We start from the raw sequence: 18,506 nt of genomic DNA on the forward strand, positions 1-18,506 counted from the left end.
CCCCGGATTTGACACCATTGGGAAACAATTTGTGGATCAGGTTTAAAAGAATCCTGTATTAATGTACATACTTTGTTCAAATGATTTTCTGTATTACTTTACAAATTAATGAAACAACCTTTGGGAAATAATTAAATGGTGACACGTATTCAGACTATCTAAGGAGGATCCTTCAAGTAGGATATCATGTTATATTAAATAGCTTATTATAACCAAATGTGAAAAGTAATGAGACAGCTAGTGTTGTGGGATGTTTTTTTGGTTGAAGTGTCTTCATTTTTATGTTGCAACTGATGTGACTTACAAGGGAAATTTCACAGATATTAAATATCAAAGTCTGTTAAAAGCTGTTGGGGAGTTTTATGGCACCTTTTTAGTTATTTTGCATTAAGTGGCTCCAGAGGGAGTCGTGTGGAGCGTGTGTTCACCTCAGCGAGCGTTTGTTGGGCTCATACACTTCAACAAAAATCTTCACCTTATGTTTCTGTGTCTCCTCCAACCAAACATGTTCAAGTTTATACCAACCCATGTTTTAACCTAAATGAAACACAAGAGGCTCCACTTTGATCACTTAAATATCTTATATCAACAGTACACTATTGTCTAATTGTAAGTATTTTGTCCTTTTCCCTTTTCGTTTACAGTGTGAGAAAACTTCCCACTCCACATTCAAGAAAGGAAGAGAATGAATCAGGCGTTACATTAGAGCCTTCAGAATTTGCTTCAGAATGGGAACACAATTTAGTTCACTGTGACTTTGACTTTTGACCTTCAAATTCTAGACAAATATACCTTGATTCTGAGTGAATATTTATGCAAAATACAAAGATTTTTCCAATAGGAATTCCTGATCCTTCAAGTTCAGAAAATATTCAAAGATTTATTGTAAGGTGAATGTAAAAGCACAATTTAGCCCTGACACGGAATCTCAAAAGAAATATGTCGGAGAAGGTAACTTACACACAGGACATGCAAGGCCACAGCTCCTTCTGTTCTCTCCTTGTGTGTAAAAAGGTCTGTCGGGAACTCGTGCAGAGCTGCAGGAGACAGAAACATACGGTCAGAACAGTAAATGAACAGTACAAGAGTGTGTGAATATGTATGTGAGGGTTGGTACAGGAACACATTTCAAAAGCCCAGCAGGAAGGTGAACATTTTGAGCACAGACAACCATTGAACCCATTTGCTCTGACAAAAAAAAATAAAAAATGGGCCAAAAGAGAACGCTGCCCAAGTGTGTGTGAAGTGGTAACTGTGCCCTGCCAAGGACTGTGCATGAGCAGGCCTCCTTCCTGGGAGAGCGACAAGAAGAAAAAAAAGGGAAATGGAAAAAAGGAGAACTAGGAGGACAAAGCGAGGGCGAAGAGGAGAGAGTCCATTTTATAAATAGCGCGAGGGATATTTAGGGTAAGGCAAGAGGGATGGAGAGCAAAGGAGAGAGAAAAGGTGGTTGGAGTTTAGCTGCACTTTCCAAACTCCTCTTCTTTGCATGGGACTATCAGGACAATGGAGCAACAGAAAACGACATTTTGTGTGCAGAAGACAGAGATAGAGGAGTGGAAAGTTGGCAGACGGAGAGTGTAAAGCAAGAGGTGAAAAGAAGAGGGAGTCGAGCCCTGAGTTATTCTACCCTCTCTCCATGGTTCTTGACTTCCTCCCCTCTCTCTCGGCCCCACATTTCCCCCTTTACTGCAAAGACCAGCGACAGGCCTCTGAGCTACCACAGTGTTTAGGAACCTTTGCCTCACACTTCTCAAGAATCAAATCACCCCTGTCATCGTTTCCTCACACACTAATCAGGAGCACATTCGCAGGTCACCGCTAACATCTGTTACATATTTAGCACCTACTCCTTTTCATGGGAAAGGCCAACTAGGCAGAATGAAGGGATTTCGGATAATGGCCGCCAGCATGCCAAAAAATGCCAAAAACAGAAATACAATTAGTTAATTTACCTTCACAGTAAAAACAGAGAACCTTGGGGAGAGCCTGTTGAAGTAGAAACGAAAACTAACAAACTAACAAGAGCTTTAGCAAGGTATGGCTAAATTAGATGCGGGTACTAACAGGCATTCGATGTATATAATCTAGATTTGGGGATGTGAATTGCTGATAGCTTCATTTTCTTTAGTGTATATACTTCAGTAGATTGCCTTGACCAGGAGCCATGAGACAGGCTGTAACCTCTGCAAGGTAATCTGTTGTCTTGGAGATGGTGACGATCAATTACTTTCCAAAAAAAACAACAACAAAAAAAAAAAGCTGAAACTGACAGGTTTAGATTCTAAATGTGTAATATTTCCTGATTTTTAGCTGAAGATCTTTTTTATTAAAGCCAGAGCCTTTAGTTGAAACCATCTCTCCATTTAATGCCTCCAGATTGAGTTGACAGGACGAGTAGCTTCACCTTGCAATAAACAGGATTTGCTGTTTTACTGCTCGCTGCTCATCGGCTTTATTTGGTATCTTTGGTGTTTAAAACCAGGTTGTCTGGATACAAAACAATCTTTGTGATTGACACTATAATAAGTTTTGATTGATGCAGCAAAAGACAACTTTGGTGTTCTGCTTAGTAAGATTACCTTATTTTACTGATTTTTTTTAAGACTCATCATTTGATTGTGATGCGAGGATTGCTGAGCTACTCATCATGCAAGAAAAAAATCAAGTTTTCTCTCATCTTATCAAAAAAAAAAAAATACAACAAGAACCAAACTTAAGGTCTAAAAATGAGAGTCTAAACCTGTGGGTGTTATGTCTGTGACGAAGATCATTTCTTTGATTCGGTGCTTATGAATCAGGAACATCAAGGTTACATGGTCTGCATCTCACAAAGTGTATGCACTTTATTTGAGAGGCAGGTGGGTGAAAGAATGAATGAATAAAGTGAGTAAGCCTGGAGTAGTTTATCATTCCACCTACGTTTAGTCCCAAGAATAAAAAACCTCCACAAAATGTTCCACAGACAAAACCAGAGCACAACAGTTTACTACTTTCCCACTGCTTATCCTTCTCTCCAAACTTTGTTCTTCTCTGTTGACCTATTTGCATCCACAGCATCTCGCTGTGCTCAAGTGGCTGCGGTCCCCCTCTGCACTGCTTAACTGCTCATACTTTTTAAGCATAACACAATGCAGAGCAGCCTGTAAAAGCCACAGAGGGTACAAAGCAGCACAGCAGACTGCCATCTCACAGCGGCAGCTGGATGTGTTTAATATTTACTGTTACAAGCCAGTGTTAGCTTACTTTAACTCCACCCAACCAAAATGCCAGGCTGGTGTATAAAGGGAAAGAAAAGGCAGCTCTCATGTGAGGGAAATGGTTCAATGTTGATGACAAAAGGATAATACAGATAATAAAAACTCTGCAGGTATTGTTTTTATATAAAAAACATTTAAAAAATAACAGACTAAAAATACGATTAGCAGAAAGCTGAATCTGATGCGAAGTCTTTAAAGACCTGCTAAAACTCATCCTGCTACACTGTTCTGATAAAGATGAAGCCCAGTTTACCGTACTTTGAGAAGAAGCTAGCACAGTATGTGAGCAGGCTTCATATAGAACTGCAACCCCACGAGTTATTCATTTGAAGGAAAAAACTGGATTACTACTTAGGAACAAAGCAATTGTCTAAAGACAAGACCATATTAAATTAATAGTGACGATCCATTAACAGCGAAGCAATAAGCCTGTCATATTTCTTCACATGCTGAACACATAATGAAATGGAACAAACATTAAAATTACAAATTGTAACAGGTCTTGGCTTGCTATCTAAAAGTAAACTGACTGTATTTCCATACAGCTCATGTTTAAAATGTGCGTTGCAGTCGTCTCACGGTTAAGTTTGGCGTTTAGCCACCGACCATATTACTTACTGCGGATTTGTTTAACAGGCAGAAGTTTGAGGAGTGATGAGATAATATCTTAAATGTCATCCTACTGCCGAGCCTAAACGTGCAAATGAATGTTGGTGCAGTGGTGGAGCTGAAGGAATAAGCACATACTGCAAGGCAGCGATGGCAACAACAGAGAAGGACAGAACCCGAATTGAGAGAATGTGTTTGTCAGGTGACTGTCAAGAATGACAAACGCGTATTGCAGCTTCAGCTGAATGCCTGACGCTAACTTGCTAGCATGGCTCTATTTTATTAAAAAAGATAAAACATACAGAGGCTTATTCACTGTGTAGTTCAACACCGCCTAGAAGCCAGACCTGAATGTAATCAGAATGTAGGCTAACATCAGCAGCTTCTCATCTGAAAAAAAAGCACTGCACTGGAGGACTTATTAGCCTAAGACATACAGTATTTACAGCCAAGACCACATTTTGGAAGATTCCCATTTAACAGCTAGTGACCATATATATTTAAAAGCGAACTAGCGACAGTATATCTTAACCAACTTAGGACTAACGTTTACTTTGTTAGCAAGCTAAAGTAGATAAAATGTAATGGTTGAAAGCTATTTAGCCTGCTTTAATCACCCCCTATTTAAAATCAAGGCCCAGTTCGATTAGCTTGTCTTGTAATAGTTAATCTGCCAACGTTTGCATTGTACATAGCACTTTTGTTTTTGAAGAGTGTAGTATGAGTAGTGAAGAGGGGCTAAGGTTAGTGAACAGTCAATTGCTGGAATAAAGCTAAAACAGTTGTCTTTTTTTCCTGTGCAAAACATAATGGCCATAATGACATACAAGCATTAGAGTATCTAGCAACTAAACACAGCCACTCAGGTCCACTGAGGTAGAAGTGGACAGTGGGAGAGCGGACAGATACAGGTCAATGGCTTTTTACATGATTTAGTGAGACAAAGAGCTCGGCTGGTGCGTCCTGTCATGTGACGACGAAGAGGAGCAGCAACAGGGATTCACCAAGCAGCAGCCTTACAAGCTATGGTTTGGAATTAAGATGAAATCCTACAAATTAAAACAAGTCTGATATTACTGTCAAACATTCACTCAGTTATACACAGTGTCTAGCTGCACTGGCCGGATTAGCGTTGGGCATTTTTTAAAAAATGACAAATGTCAATTTCTACAGTTCTCGTGGACAAAATATGGCAGAGGTCACATTTACACCATCTTGACTACGGACTGATCTTAGAAGTGGCACTTTTGCACACATAAAGATTGCAAAGAACTCAAAAAGATTCAAATCTATATTGCAGTTTTTTTTTTTTATTTTTTTTTTTTCACTCTGCATTAATGGAGAGGTCTCAGAGTGAGGTTGCTGCCCACAGCGGGCGCTCCAGAGCAGTTTTTGGGGTTCGGTGCCTTGCTCAGGGGCACCTCGGCAGTGCTCAGGAAATGGACTGGCACCTCTTCAGCTACCAGACCAGTTTCCGGACTTGGTCCGTGCCGGGACTTGGGCCGGTGACCCTCCGGTTCCCAACCCAAGTCCCTACAGACTGAGCTACTGCCGCCCTGGAGGTCCTTAAGGGATAACATGCTTGGGTGTCAGTTAAATCTGTCATGTTTGGGGTTCTGTGTGCTTTTCCACGTGTGTTTGTTGTGTTTTCCCTGTCTGTCTACTCCCTCTGTGTCTCCCCTTGCTCCTTAATTGATCATTGGTTTCAGGTTGGCTCAGAGGTGTTTGCACTCCAATCAGCTCACTATTTAAGCCGGCTCCTTCCATGCTGCCAGCGCCAGATTATTGTTCTTCCCTCATGGGTTGTACGCTCCGTGTCAACACCAGTTTTCTAGTGACTCTGTGAATGCTCGTTTTTGCTTGTCGTGTTTTTGACCTCTCGTGTTTTTTCTCCCTCTCGTTAGTTCCCCAGACCTGCCCTTCCTGCTACCTCGTTTTTCCCCCGTCGTCTCGTTCGTCTACATCTGGCTCAACTTCACGCATGTTTTGGACTCTGGGTTTTGGGATCACTTTCGAGTCACATTATATTTCATGTTACACATTATAGTCACATTAGATTTCATGCAACACATTCTTGTCACATTATATTTCATGGAGTACATTTATTCACCGTTGTCACTCGCTGTTTAATAAATCATTGTTTTGTATATTCTGTCTCTGAGTTGTGCGTCTGGTTCCAAATTCATTCTGACTCGTAACAAAATCCTATTTTTCAAATTGAGCAAAAGACTGTGTGAAACTACAGTATTTAGTCTCAGAGGGGAAGTCTGCAGTCTTTCTTATGGCCAGCAGGGGGCAACACCCTGACTGCAAAAGATGATGTGTCTGGAGTTTTATCATAATTTGATTCTCATTTTAACTTTATTCATTATCTCGATCTTCTATTTCTGTGAGTTTATGATTTCAATCGCTTCAGTAAGGATGGTGTTCATTTAGTGAGTTATGGTTCCTTTAAACAGGATATGTGGTAGGAATGGTTACTTATCAATGAAAGGTCAGTATTATGATAATCTATGAAAGAAATGAGGCATAGCAAAGTGTATCCACCCTCTTGTTTGTATGTGATCACATTTTGGTCCTCAAAAAATTCCAAGATGCTGGTGGCTAAAATGCCAAACCTGAGGCTTCAAGACGGTAGTCTACAAATAAGTGGTTATAGTCATGATGGCGAAGTGCACTTCTTAAAGTCTTTGACTTCCTCAGGAGGCACAATGACTAAAAGTAGGAGGAAACTCTTGTGCTTCAGCCCCTCTCAGAGAAGGAACTAAGACATCACCATTAATTCAAAGGACTCTTTCACACAGGCAGAATCCAAAGAAGGAGCTTGGAATCACTTAAAGACAAGTTTATCAAGATGCAGAGGACTAACATTTTGACGCACTGCGTCTTCATTTGAGACCAACTGAAATCCTAAATTTCCAGACTCCCTTTTATTTTAATCAAAGAATAACAGAAAGAAAATGAGTTTCTGTCAAGTTTTGATATTGATTGTTGGCTAAGGTGTCGCACTTTTGGCAACAAATAATGCATAAAGCCAACACAGACACCCTTCTTAGACCTACAGTACTAACCCTTTCATTAAACCAAGGGCATAGGATTGTAGTGAAATGATAACATAGCCAAAAGCTCAAGAGTTTTCTTTCATCAATACTGGCCCGGTTCTTACTTACGCATCACCTGGATTTAAGGAGTGAGTCACTTTTACAGATTTCACCACAAGACAAAAACTAGCAATGGGAAAGGGGGCTTTCATGTCCAACAAAAGACACCCACTGCCAAGAGACACTTTACGTCAGCAGAAACCATCAAGGACAAAATATTCTTGGCACATGTTCAGTCAGCACTCACAAAATCCAAGATTGAGAACTTGCAGAGCCGACAAGAACTCTGCTGTATCTGCAACAAGTGTTTGAACAGGCGTTTACACATATGTTAGTGACGGAAAAATATCTCTTACTCATCATGTAAGTATGCACTCGCACCAGTCCCCTTTGATGGGTTTCATCAATACCAGCACTCATGCTTACAAAATGTGCTCGACTCTTTTACTCTAAACACAAACTCCATAGCAACAGAGAACGGGTCTCCTTGAGAGAAAGAGTTTGTTTAAGTAGCAGAAAGGAGAGGTGCATGGGCAAAAAGTGACGGCGTGTAGGTCTTAACTGGAGGGGAGTCACTCCTCAGATTCAGCCTCTGCTGCGCTGAGGTGTATTTGCCTTTAGTGATGACGTTTAGTGTCCTACATGCAGAGTGTAGGCAGAGATGCAGTGCATTACGCATGATGTTTAGGAAGACGAAAAAGAAACACTAAATACATGTGCCCTGTGGTATGACGGCAACAGCGATGTGTGTTGGACTGTTAGGAAGAGGAAACCTGTTAAAGATGTTACTGATAACTTACAATGGTTTGGAGAGATACCCTTACCTTTCTAGCATTTCATGGACTGTTTGACCAAGCCATTTTGGATATCGATCAGCCTGACTTTTAAAACTCGGTTAGCCTGCTTGAACTGGTATCTTTTTTTTTTTTTCTTTTTTTGTGTGAATACAGACTGTTGAACTTTTTTTGCCCTTTAAACTGTGTAGTCCATGTAGATGTTGCAGTGTGAGTTGTGTAGGTCTGAAGAGGAGCCGAGCAGAGACACACAGATGAAGAGCAGCTACATAAAAATCTGAATTTAGTAAGCATATTATAACGTCTTAGTTTGTTCAGCATTTTTGGTCCTGTTGCGGCACACACTTTGTCATATACTTGACCACTTGTTCTCTCTCTCTTGGCAGCTTTAGGTGGAGCCCGCCTCCGAGCCGAACATTGTGATAATAAGAACTAAGGGAAAGTTATTGTTTTTTTAAGGGTGGGGAAAATAAATATACTGTTAAAACAAATATCACTATATGTGTCTCTACTGATTTTATTTCAGCACAGCTCTATTGAACAGTGATTGAATGAACAGCTTGCAAAGGGTAAATGTAATTGTTGTTAAGCGTTTTCTATATAAAACTAAACTAGAAAGAAAGAAAGAAAGAAAGAAAGAAAGAAAGAAAGAAAGAAAGAAAGAAAGAAAGAAAGAAAGAAGTGATATTATTGGCGGGGTAATCAGTGCAGTTGTAAGTGAGGTCACTGGGATGAACCTGCCACAGCTGCAGAGGGTGCTTTGACCCCAAATAGCCTATGGCTGGCTGTAGTAAACATGCACACACACAAAGTCAAACACACACAGACAAATACAGACCAACATGAACACACAGATTGAGCGAGACACCAGCACACGTGCAAGACATAAACACGCCAAAGAGCAGTGAGATTTTTATGGTTTCCCTTTCTGCAATCATCTCGGTCACCTGTTCTTCTTCGCTATGAACAATCAGCCGCAGTCAATGTATCAATCAGTAATCAGGCTTCAGCGTGCCTCGGTCTGCTTCACTCTCCTGACTGCCTGCGTGCTCGCCCGTCTACATCATCCCATGCCAGTCTAATTTAGCTTGCAATTTGGAGGGAGCCACAGTGAGCTGCTGAGGGGGCTCTGAGTCGATCCGAACGCGACTTCTGTTTGGCTTGTTTTCCTCGCGCTGGAGCTCTGCGGCTCCTTTGCCTCTCCTTTATGCTCCACTGAACCTTTCAGATGCACAAGCATGTCACGCTAGCTGCTGTGTTTTTGCTCTTCATCCAAATCTCTCTGGTCTCTTATTACATCCTCCACAGACTCTTACTTGTACTAAAGCAAGAGAAAGGTTTGTGTCATACTGCCTTCACTGAAACCACTTTGCCATCAAATAAAATGCATGGATTTCAGATACAGGACTGGTCTTAAAAAAAACCCCAAAACAATTTAAAATCAGTTTAGATCACTTAATCCTGTTTGGCATTTGATCTGGATCAAATTTTTGGAGCCAAGGAAAGATACCTTTGTTTGTAAACATCCAGATTATCCTAATCCCAGCAGAATGGGTTGATACGGGTACAGTAGATACTAAATAAATTAAGATGCTATATTTGTCTAACCAAACAATAGAAACATGGGTATCATGTAGATTCTGAAGTATCCATTTCTTAAAACGCTTCACTGGTTTGTTCTAAAACAAAATAAATCTTAAAATAGAATATGAAGTAAATATGGTTAAAAAAAGTAAATAAAAAAGTCCCAATAAAATGATGTCCAAATAAAAGTTAACATCAGAAATAGAGGATTAATATAAAACTATGTTTTATTCATATGAAACAGTCAAATAATGCCAATCCTTAATAGAATGTTCAAGGTCTTCATGACTTTACCTGAACCCCAGTGACCAAGGCCCACACAGTACCTTGATCTATAAAATCACTTAGAGCTGGGTCAGATATCACCCTCTACACAAGGTCCCAGCTTTTATTTTAATCCAATATATACATTTTTGGCCCATGTTGGCAGATTATTGTCCCCCAACTAAATGCTAAATGGACTTGATGGGAGAGATTTCTGTGTAGTGGGACCATCAAAAGTAAACATTAACTGCTGCTGCATTAGCAGCTAGCAATTCAGGGTAAAGTATCTTGCTTAAGGACACATTGGACATGTTGCATCAGGAGCTGGGAATCGCACCCTTGACCTCCCGGTTTAGAGACGACGACTCTACCAACTGAGCCACAGCCGTCCTTTTGTGGGCATTGCAGGTTCAAGTCTGACCTTGGGCTCCGTTTCCGCATAATTCCCTACTCTCTCTCACCCCAATTTCTGACTCTATCCACTGTCCTATCTCTAAATACAAAATCTATCGTATACCTGCAAAACTGCATTTTATCATTTTAGGAATATAGCTGGTCCATGCATTTATTTCTAGTAGATTAGATTATTGCAACGCACTTTTTTCTGGGCTGACATAGCAGGTTTTAAATAAGCTCCAGCTCATCCAGAATGCTGCAGCCAGAATACCAATAAAAACCAAAAAGTTTGAACACATCACATCACATTTAATCTCCCTTCACTGGCTCCCTATATATATATATATATATATATATGAATAGATATGTGTGTGTGTGTGTGTGTATATATGTATATATGTATGTATATGTATATGTATATATATATGTAATTAAAATACTTTTAACTGTCTTCAAATCCTTGAATGGCTTTGTCCCTCCTTACATTACCGACATGCTGACCCAAAACACACCAGACAGATCCCTGAGATCTTCAAATAAAGGACTCCTCACTGTACCAAGAATTTATAAGTTTGCTTTGGTGACCTCTGTTACCATTCAAACCAAAGAAGCATCTTAACTTACATCTTTAACTTGTATTCCATCACTGACAGACACACACACACATGTTTTTTTGTGGTTATAAATATGAAAAGGTAAAAACAAGTTGTTTCACCTGTAAACATTTTACTTTCACAGTCAGATCAGGATTAAATGAATCACATCCACACACAAACACTGCTTGATGAACTGCTCACCCACACAACCTTTCTCGATGTGGTGACAGAGAAGGTAGATTGCAGAGCCCACCTTCTCTGAGTGATGCGGAATGGTTCCAGGTTCGTTTTAATTCAAACTAAACGTTTACACATTTCAGGATTTCTCCTTGTATATTGGAAATATTGTTCCCAAAGTAAAGTATTGTTCCCCGACTTTGTAAAGCAAGCAAGCAACCATCCAAAGTTATTTTCTGTCAATGGCTGGACATTTCAGCCTTACATTAGAGATCATCATGTCATCATCATATATGATGTGTGTGGGTTTATCTGTGGAGAGGGTGAAATGGAGATGAGAGCAGTGGGAGGGCCATGCGCGTGCGTATGGCTGTGTTAGCTCTTGGCCTGAAATATTCTGTCACACATCTACTGTACAGATCCCAGTAGAAAACCACTCTTGTCATCTTTACCCAACTCTCCCCCACTCCCTCCTTCTTTCATGTTATTTATAACCAGCTCAGAGATGGGGGTGAAAAGGTGGAGTAATGCTTTAGAGTCTTTGGGGATTTCCTGCAATCTCTGCTGTTTAAATATAAACCAGGAAGGCCCCTTTGCCCCCACTACACCGCTTTCTAACCTAGTGCTTCCGCATTGCTATGAAGATCTGCTGCATATTTCAGAAGTACATCAAAATTAATCTGGAGTAATGTCTGGATGTTCTCTTCTAACATTTGCTAATGAGAGCAACCCCCCCCTTCACTTTAACAAAGCTGTTAAAACAAGTGAAGAGCAATGAAAGCATCTGCATGTCACTCCTCTCATACAGGTCCCACATCCAGCTACATGGATGCTAATGGTTTCATTAGCGTGCTAAATGTGTTAATAAGCTTTATGCAGTCACAGTGAATTATTGTGCATGTTTCGTTGACGTTAATCGCTAATGTGAGTTCAAATCAACAGGGGCCTCACTGTGAACACAGTACAAGAACATCATGAGGAGGAGCTGAAAAATTCAGCTACAAGAAGTGTCAATGAGTGTACTGCTGGACAATATGGAATAAAATGTACTTACATTTTGACACTTTGTTCTTTTGTTGACACTTTTATCTTTGGTTACATTTTAGTATAGCTGCACTGTCGCTGATTTACTGCTCTGCCTGACCTTAAATTGCCTGCCAGGGAAAAATAACATTTTTTAATTGAAATGTGATTACAATTATTTGTTCTATGTTTGTCCATTTTGATATTCATCAGGATGAAAGTATGGAAAGCATCTTGATAAAGACAAATTCACTGTCAACGCTCTTCAGTAGTGCAGTGTGGGGACTGCTGGCTGAGCTGCTGCTAACATGGGGTAAATGTTTTGCAATGTAACTTGGATGTGTATGTTGAAAACCAAATACTTCAGACTGGCTGTTGTCTCTGTTTCTGGCAATACCTTAAAATGTAATCTAGCATGGAGCATCATTTTTTACAAAGTAATAGGCTGTTTAATGTACTTTTCACATTGAGTAGAGTAAAAATGTCAAAAGTTAAAATTTAAAATCAACAATATATTTATGTTTTTTAAAATCATGATTAACATGCATTGACTTTGTTCCTGCAAAAATATTTACTCTCACCCTCATTCTGTATGGTGATGATGTCACCTCTCCAAGTGAGAGCCCGGGCGTCTTATATAACATGGGGCAAGGCTCCGTATGCTCAAAAAAAAAAAGGGGGGGGCACTTAGGGATATGTGTGTGAAACAGAGCGAGAGCAAAAGACACAGTGAGGTTATGTGTGTGTGTGTGTGTGTGTGTGTGTGTGTGTGTGTGTGTGTGGGTGTGTGTGTGTGTGTGTGTGTGTGTGTGTGTGTGCATGCGTGTAAAATTCTGCCCTGTTCCCTCCTCACTGATGATATAATACTTTCAGGCCGTTGTCGTGGAAACGAACAGGCACCATGGATGGATTTGGCATTGGGGGGTAAGACGACGGGGGAGGGGGTTGTCTAACTGCATTTGTAGATTTGGATGGCAAGCTCTTATTAGGATTGCGTTGTGTGTATTTGATTGTGTGTATGAGAGAGATTTGTGTAAGTGTATGTGTGTGTGTGTGTGTGTGTGTGTGTGTGTGTGTGTGTGTGTGTGTGTGTGTTAGGGTTAGTTTGTGTAAGCACGCAGATGCTGTGGCTGTTACTATTTGCTGTTCTGATGACTAAGCATATTATGTTACAGTTTGGTGCAGACCAGATCCAACCTCTAGAGTAAAAAGACTCAACAGAGGATTTGTGTACACGTTTGTTCGTGTGTATACCAGTGTACATGCGTGTGTGTGTGTGTGTGTGTGTGTGTGAATACACACTGAACAGACTGTGTGTAACTGTTTGATGAAGCACTATTTTTATCCCTTCAAAAGACACTTCTATGTCAGACATAATAAACTCTCAAACTAGCCTCTTAGTAGAGAACATTGGTGGAGGTATGATTGTTTTCCTATTTATTTATTCTTTGTTTTTATCTATTACACACAAGAGAGTTAAATGTAGAAGGACTATAGACAATATATTGCAAATGATAAGTATGATGGTAAGTGTGTGTGTGTGTGTGTGTGTGTGTGTGTGTGTGTGTGTGTGTGTGTGTGTGTGTGTGTGTGTGTGAGTGGTGGAAACATAATTGGTTGTTTCAAAACCACCAACATGAGTCATAGTAAAGGCACCTCCAACACAAGCTTCATATCAAAGCTAAGAAATGGTAAAAAGAAAAGAAATGTTTACAATACTGAAGGAAGCAGGAGATGTTGCCATAAGGAATGAGAAACACTTTTAACAATTTTTGTTGACTATACGAAAAATGCTACTAAAAATCACAACAATCTAATTTTTACCAATCATGAGCAGTTTACAACTGGTTGAGAAAAACTGTATTTTATTATAAAGCTTTTGTATATGGCCCACAAAAGCAGACCAGACTATGGGCTGGAGGTTTGCTCATTTCTTAGTTTTGATGCATTTTAGTGCTGTTATTTGGTCAGATTTGGATAAAACATAAAAGCACCCAGGCAAAAGAGTTTAGAATTTCTAGACAAAGTTTTGCAGCTAGCGATAATCACAACCAAAATCAGAATCCGCTTTATTGCCAGGTATGTTTAACACATGGAATTTAACTAGACTGTTAAATACTGTAGCCACTGATCAAATTTAAAAGGGTTTAGGAAGGACAGTGATCGAGCACAGACTTTTCCTGGGGTGGAAATAATCTTAATTGTCCTCTTAGACAGGCATGCAATATGGTTATGTTATTTATGCAATACATCGGCTGTGTAAAGTTTATGGAGAAATAGTTGACTTTACATGACGATGATGTTTGAACGTTTACATTTGTATTGATTTGCTCTGCTGTCAAAAAAAAAAAAAAATCAAAAAGCGGTCTCTCCATTTAACCTCTTGTCGTTATTAGTATCCAGCAACCTACAATTTATTATGTGGTCCTATGAATAGCAAGAAATAAGAATCCTGATCTTACAAACTCATAACATTTTAAGTATCTGTGTGTATCAAGGCGATCCAATTTAAAACTTACTTGTGAAAACAGCAGAAAATAAAAACAATTAACTCAACCTTATACATACCCCCAGACTGACCAGGACAGAATAGATGTCTACAAACAGGACAGCAACACAGACAGAGAGAAGGCTCAAACAAACAAGCTTAACCACAAAGAAGTTAGAAGCAAATTGCGATTGCAAATAGATGTGAAAACATGTATTATGGCTTAAGATACATCAGAGAAGGTCTAAATGTGGAATATGGAGAGATGAAAGCTCAATGCACAGATACACAGTCTGGTGAAACCAAAGCGAATGCGAGACCGATGGCTCACCACAGTTTTAGTGATCTCCCCTAGTGCTCACATTTCCTCAAGAACACGCTGAAGACACAACCATTGCCACCCCAGAAAGTCCACCATAGCCAAGGAATTATCAACCCCAATGAGTGAGCCATTATTAAGGACCTGAACAAGATCCTTGCAGTTGTTCAAGTAGGACCTGCAGAAGACTGGAACGTTCCAAAACAATGCCCATGAGAAAAGCAGATGGGTGCTTTGTGCGCAAAGAATTAGAACTATGCACAAATTAACCAATTCCAAACTCTCTCCTTGCTTTGAGCGGAGGGCAAGGTTTTTTTTTTCTCTGTGCTGGCTGGAGGAATGGCTGCTTAAATGGCACAGAATGGATACAACCACACCTCTATCCAGAAAAGGGATGTCAACGGCTTTTTTTTGGACGTCTGGAGCATACAGGAGCCCTCAGCCAACTCATACAAGAAGCAAAGGAGTTGAAAGGTAACAGTTTTATGCCTTGACGCCCGAATACTTATGGATCCACTCCCCTCAACTACTTTAGATCAAAGTTGCTAGGGACTTCTACCACATCCCAGATCACATCCACGGCCTGATCACCAGCTACTTTGCAGACATCAAATTACACCAGCGGAAAAGGGAATTGTAACAGGATGAACAATTTCCCCCATTTCATTCGTCATGGGAATTAACCTTATTATTTCCGCAGCCAACAAAAAGGCAATAGGACCGATAACTGCTCCAAAGAGTCGACAGCCAGCAATCGGGATTGATGGATGATCTCACCTTGAAAACACCAACTCAAGTCCCAAAGAGGTTTAGATGTCTGGTGATTAAAAGAGGGAAACTGACGGAAAAGTGCCATGGAAAATGGTTCGCTGATACCCTGACAACCTCTTCTGCTCAGAACATGCTTGCTTCCTATGCTTATGTGGCTTCTCACTGTTTATGAAATATCCATGAAACAAGTTAAAGGACTTGAAAACAAGCTAAACAAGCACTTTCATAGATGGTTGCGAATAGCCCCATGTTTTATATCGATCTGGCTCTACATACTGTATGGTCTCGACAGCTCCAACTATCCCTGTCTTCTGTGGTGGAGGAGTTCAAAGAGTCCAAGTGCAGACTCTTTTTAACACACCAGAATTCCAAAGACCAACACATCCGACAAGCCCGAGTGAAAACAAGATCCATGGGCAGATGTGAGCTGCCAACACTGCAGTCAGCCAGGCAGAGGGTTCTCACATGAGACAACATTTGGAAGACAAGGTCTAATATCACACTTTCACCAATGGTCAGAGTCCAGTCACAGACAACAGACAACCAAAGACTTGGAACTTACTCTGAGGTAAATTGCCTAGAAGGAACTTTGGCAGCTGGAGCCAGTTTTAGAAGACCTCCTGTGTAAGGTCCTGTGTCCACCTAGCGTTTTTTCTGGTCAGAAAAGCGCTGGCTGTGCACTCGGGAGTGTGTGCATTAAGCGTTTGTTCGCGCTACACGTCTGTCCTGTCTCCATGACAACAGTTTGTTGACGACAGCTGCTATATGAACGACATGCCTCTGTTACTTTTTACTGCATGTTTTATGTTTGAGATCCTTTTTTTTCCCCTCCTTGCAAAGAGGATGCGGGAACAAAACACAAGATACAATCTCTATCATACATTTTGAAAAGAGCGCCGTTGACGTCAACAGCGTCTTTCTAAAAAGTTGAAATGACGCTGGACGCTACGCTTTTCATCCAGGTGGCTGCTTTCTGCTGCAAACGCTGCTGACTGAAAACAACTGAAACAACAAAACAAAAAAGTACTGTCCATAACTCTAAGACCAGAACATCATCCTGTGGTCGCAGGAAGGAAATAAAGGTAGAACTTACTGGGGGCACTGATAGACCCGCCGACTGAAGAGTTTGGGGTCAGGGGTCAAAAGACTCTGTGAAGGTTGGATACCATCCGATGACCTCATCAAGGCTGAGGCTACATATTGCAAAAGGATGCGAACCGTATATCTGCTGTTACACAAACAACATGGCGAACCTCACCAAAGTTATTTGAAAAAAAAAAACCTTTTTAAGGAACTAGGCTTGATTCATGATATCTGGTTGCAAAGCAGGTTTTTGTAAACATTGAGAATAAATATATGTAAAACATGTGTTTTGATATGTTAAACATGTGCTGTGATATTATACAATTTTTCCAAAAAAATCTGTTTATGTTTCAATTAATAGTTTGTTACGTAATTGTTTGAAATTGTTGTTACGTAAAAATGTTTTTTTAATGTATATGGATAAGTATCAAATCTTTTAAGCTAAACCTAAGCTAAGCTAAAGCATAAAACCAGTGATGTTTGAAGTTATCTCAAGATTCATGCTAATATACCAACATACTCAAACGCTAAATTTGGGCTGCTCATATAATTCATACACAACACAAGAAAATAAAAAACGGATTAATTTATTGCTCCCAATGCCCTTGTTACAAACAGAAAAATGGCAAAAACATATTTGAAGTTGTGTGGGATTTTTTTGTTGTCATAATGAATGATTCACTTTTATCATGAGGCTGTCAAACAAAATCTTTGGTTGCCTCAACAGACCTAAACAAAGGGACAGTTTTAAACAGTCTGAGAGCCACAGTGGAGCTCCATTAGCAGATCAGTGGGGGCCATGTGCCATGACTAACAGTTAAATATGCCATTAATGAAATCCCTGCTTACTCGCTGCACAGAGGCAGTGAGGCACCATGGATTTACAATACATCTCCCTCTGCTCTCAAGCTACCATCAACTGGAAACCATCCAGCCCATAATGAATGCAATGATTCTGCTTCTCACATTCTGGCTAATTATGCACAGTGGGAAATGTTTTTTTCTTCTTCCTCGTTGTGTGTGTCTGAGCGTGTGCATCGTCTCCGTGGTTCCCTTCTGGGAAAAAACAACACAGAAAATTTCTTCAGACTGATAATATGGCCACTTCTTTAACAGCGTCCGGCTGCAATTACACACCAGTGAGGTTGAAGGAGGGTGAAAAAAAAAAATGTTTGAAGATTGCTTTCAAAGAGTTGGCATGATATATTTATATTGACTTTCAAGTAAAGAGAAGGAAGGAAGTTATCCTAAAGGTAAACTTCAGATCCCATCTGATCAACTTCATGCTTTACAGCACATCTTTCTTCTCAAGGATCTGATCTGTCTGGAATTGTATCATCGCTGTCTAAATACAAATCTCTTGATAATGAGGGGGGAAAGCATGCCACAGCTGTCACGTATCCTTACTTAGCATCGAGTCAAAGGTAATAAATTCACTGAAGCACAGTTAAAGCATCCTGATAAACAAACAGACTCTCCTCCTGATTTAGGAAACACAGTAATGTTGGCCTCTCCTAAGCTGTGGGATGAACAATTGCTCAGCTGCTCATGGTCACGATCACATGTTTTAAATCCATACAGCTCAAGTACACAGGGTTCAATTTTCCAAATTAAAATGTCATCATTTTCAAATGTCGAGAATTCTTAGTAGATCTTTATGACCATAATTATCACCAGTATACATATAGGTACATGTTCATTTTATTATAGATGGTTTACGTCTCGCAGGACTAGCTTTATATATACTTTAGATCAGCACTTTTACTACCTGCATGTAGCCGTTGTTACTGTGACTTATACTCTTGCTATTAAATAAAAAATAACGTCATCTTATGAAACTTAATAGTTTACAACAGATGTAGAGTCTTGTAAATCTTATTTACAGAAAACCAACATGATCAACCATTAACAGGCACGTACATTCAGTGTCAGGAAAAATTCAATAAAACAACAAGAAACCATGAGCAGAACCATGTTTCTTTGTCAAAGTGCTCTGCCACTGGACTGCTGCTGGCCATACTCCTTAATTATGAGAGTAACA

The 18,506-nt window shown here is 40.0% G+C and overlaps 2 protein-coding genes across 3 annotated transcripts in view; both read right to left on the bottom strand.

Moving 5' to 3' along the window:
* Positions 1-18,506, bottom strand: part of LOC306820094 (ras and Rab interactor 2-like) — a 272,812-nt gene that overhangs the window by 62,604 nt on the left and 191,702 nt on the right. The window lies entirely within an intron of this gene.
* LOC306818120 (sodium/potassium/calcium exchanger 3-like) overlaps positions 1-18,506 on the bottom strand; it is a 56,794-nt gene that overhangs the window by 19,086 nt on the left and 19,202 nt on the right. Inside the window, exon 3 of the mRNA XM_079335493.1 lies at positions 961-1,037. Within this exon, the coding sequence (XP_079191619.1) occupies positions 961-1,037 (77 nt within the window). The remainder of the gene's footprint in view (positions 1-960; positions 1,038-18,506) is intronic.

Source organism: Symphodus melops (assembly GCF_947650265.1).
Source record: "Symphodus melops genome assembly, chromosome: 2".
In the NCBI taxonomy this organism is placed as follows: domain Eukaryota; kingdom Metazoa; phylum Chordata; class Actinopteri; order Labriformes; family Labridae; genus Symphodus; species Symphodus melops.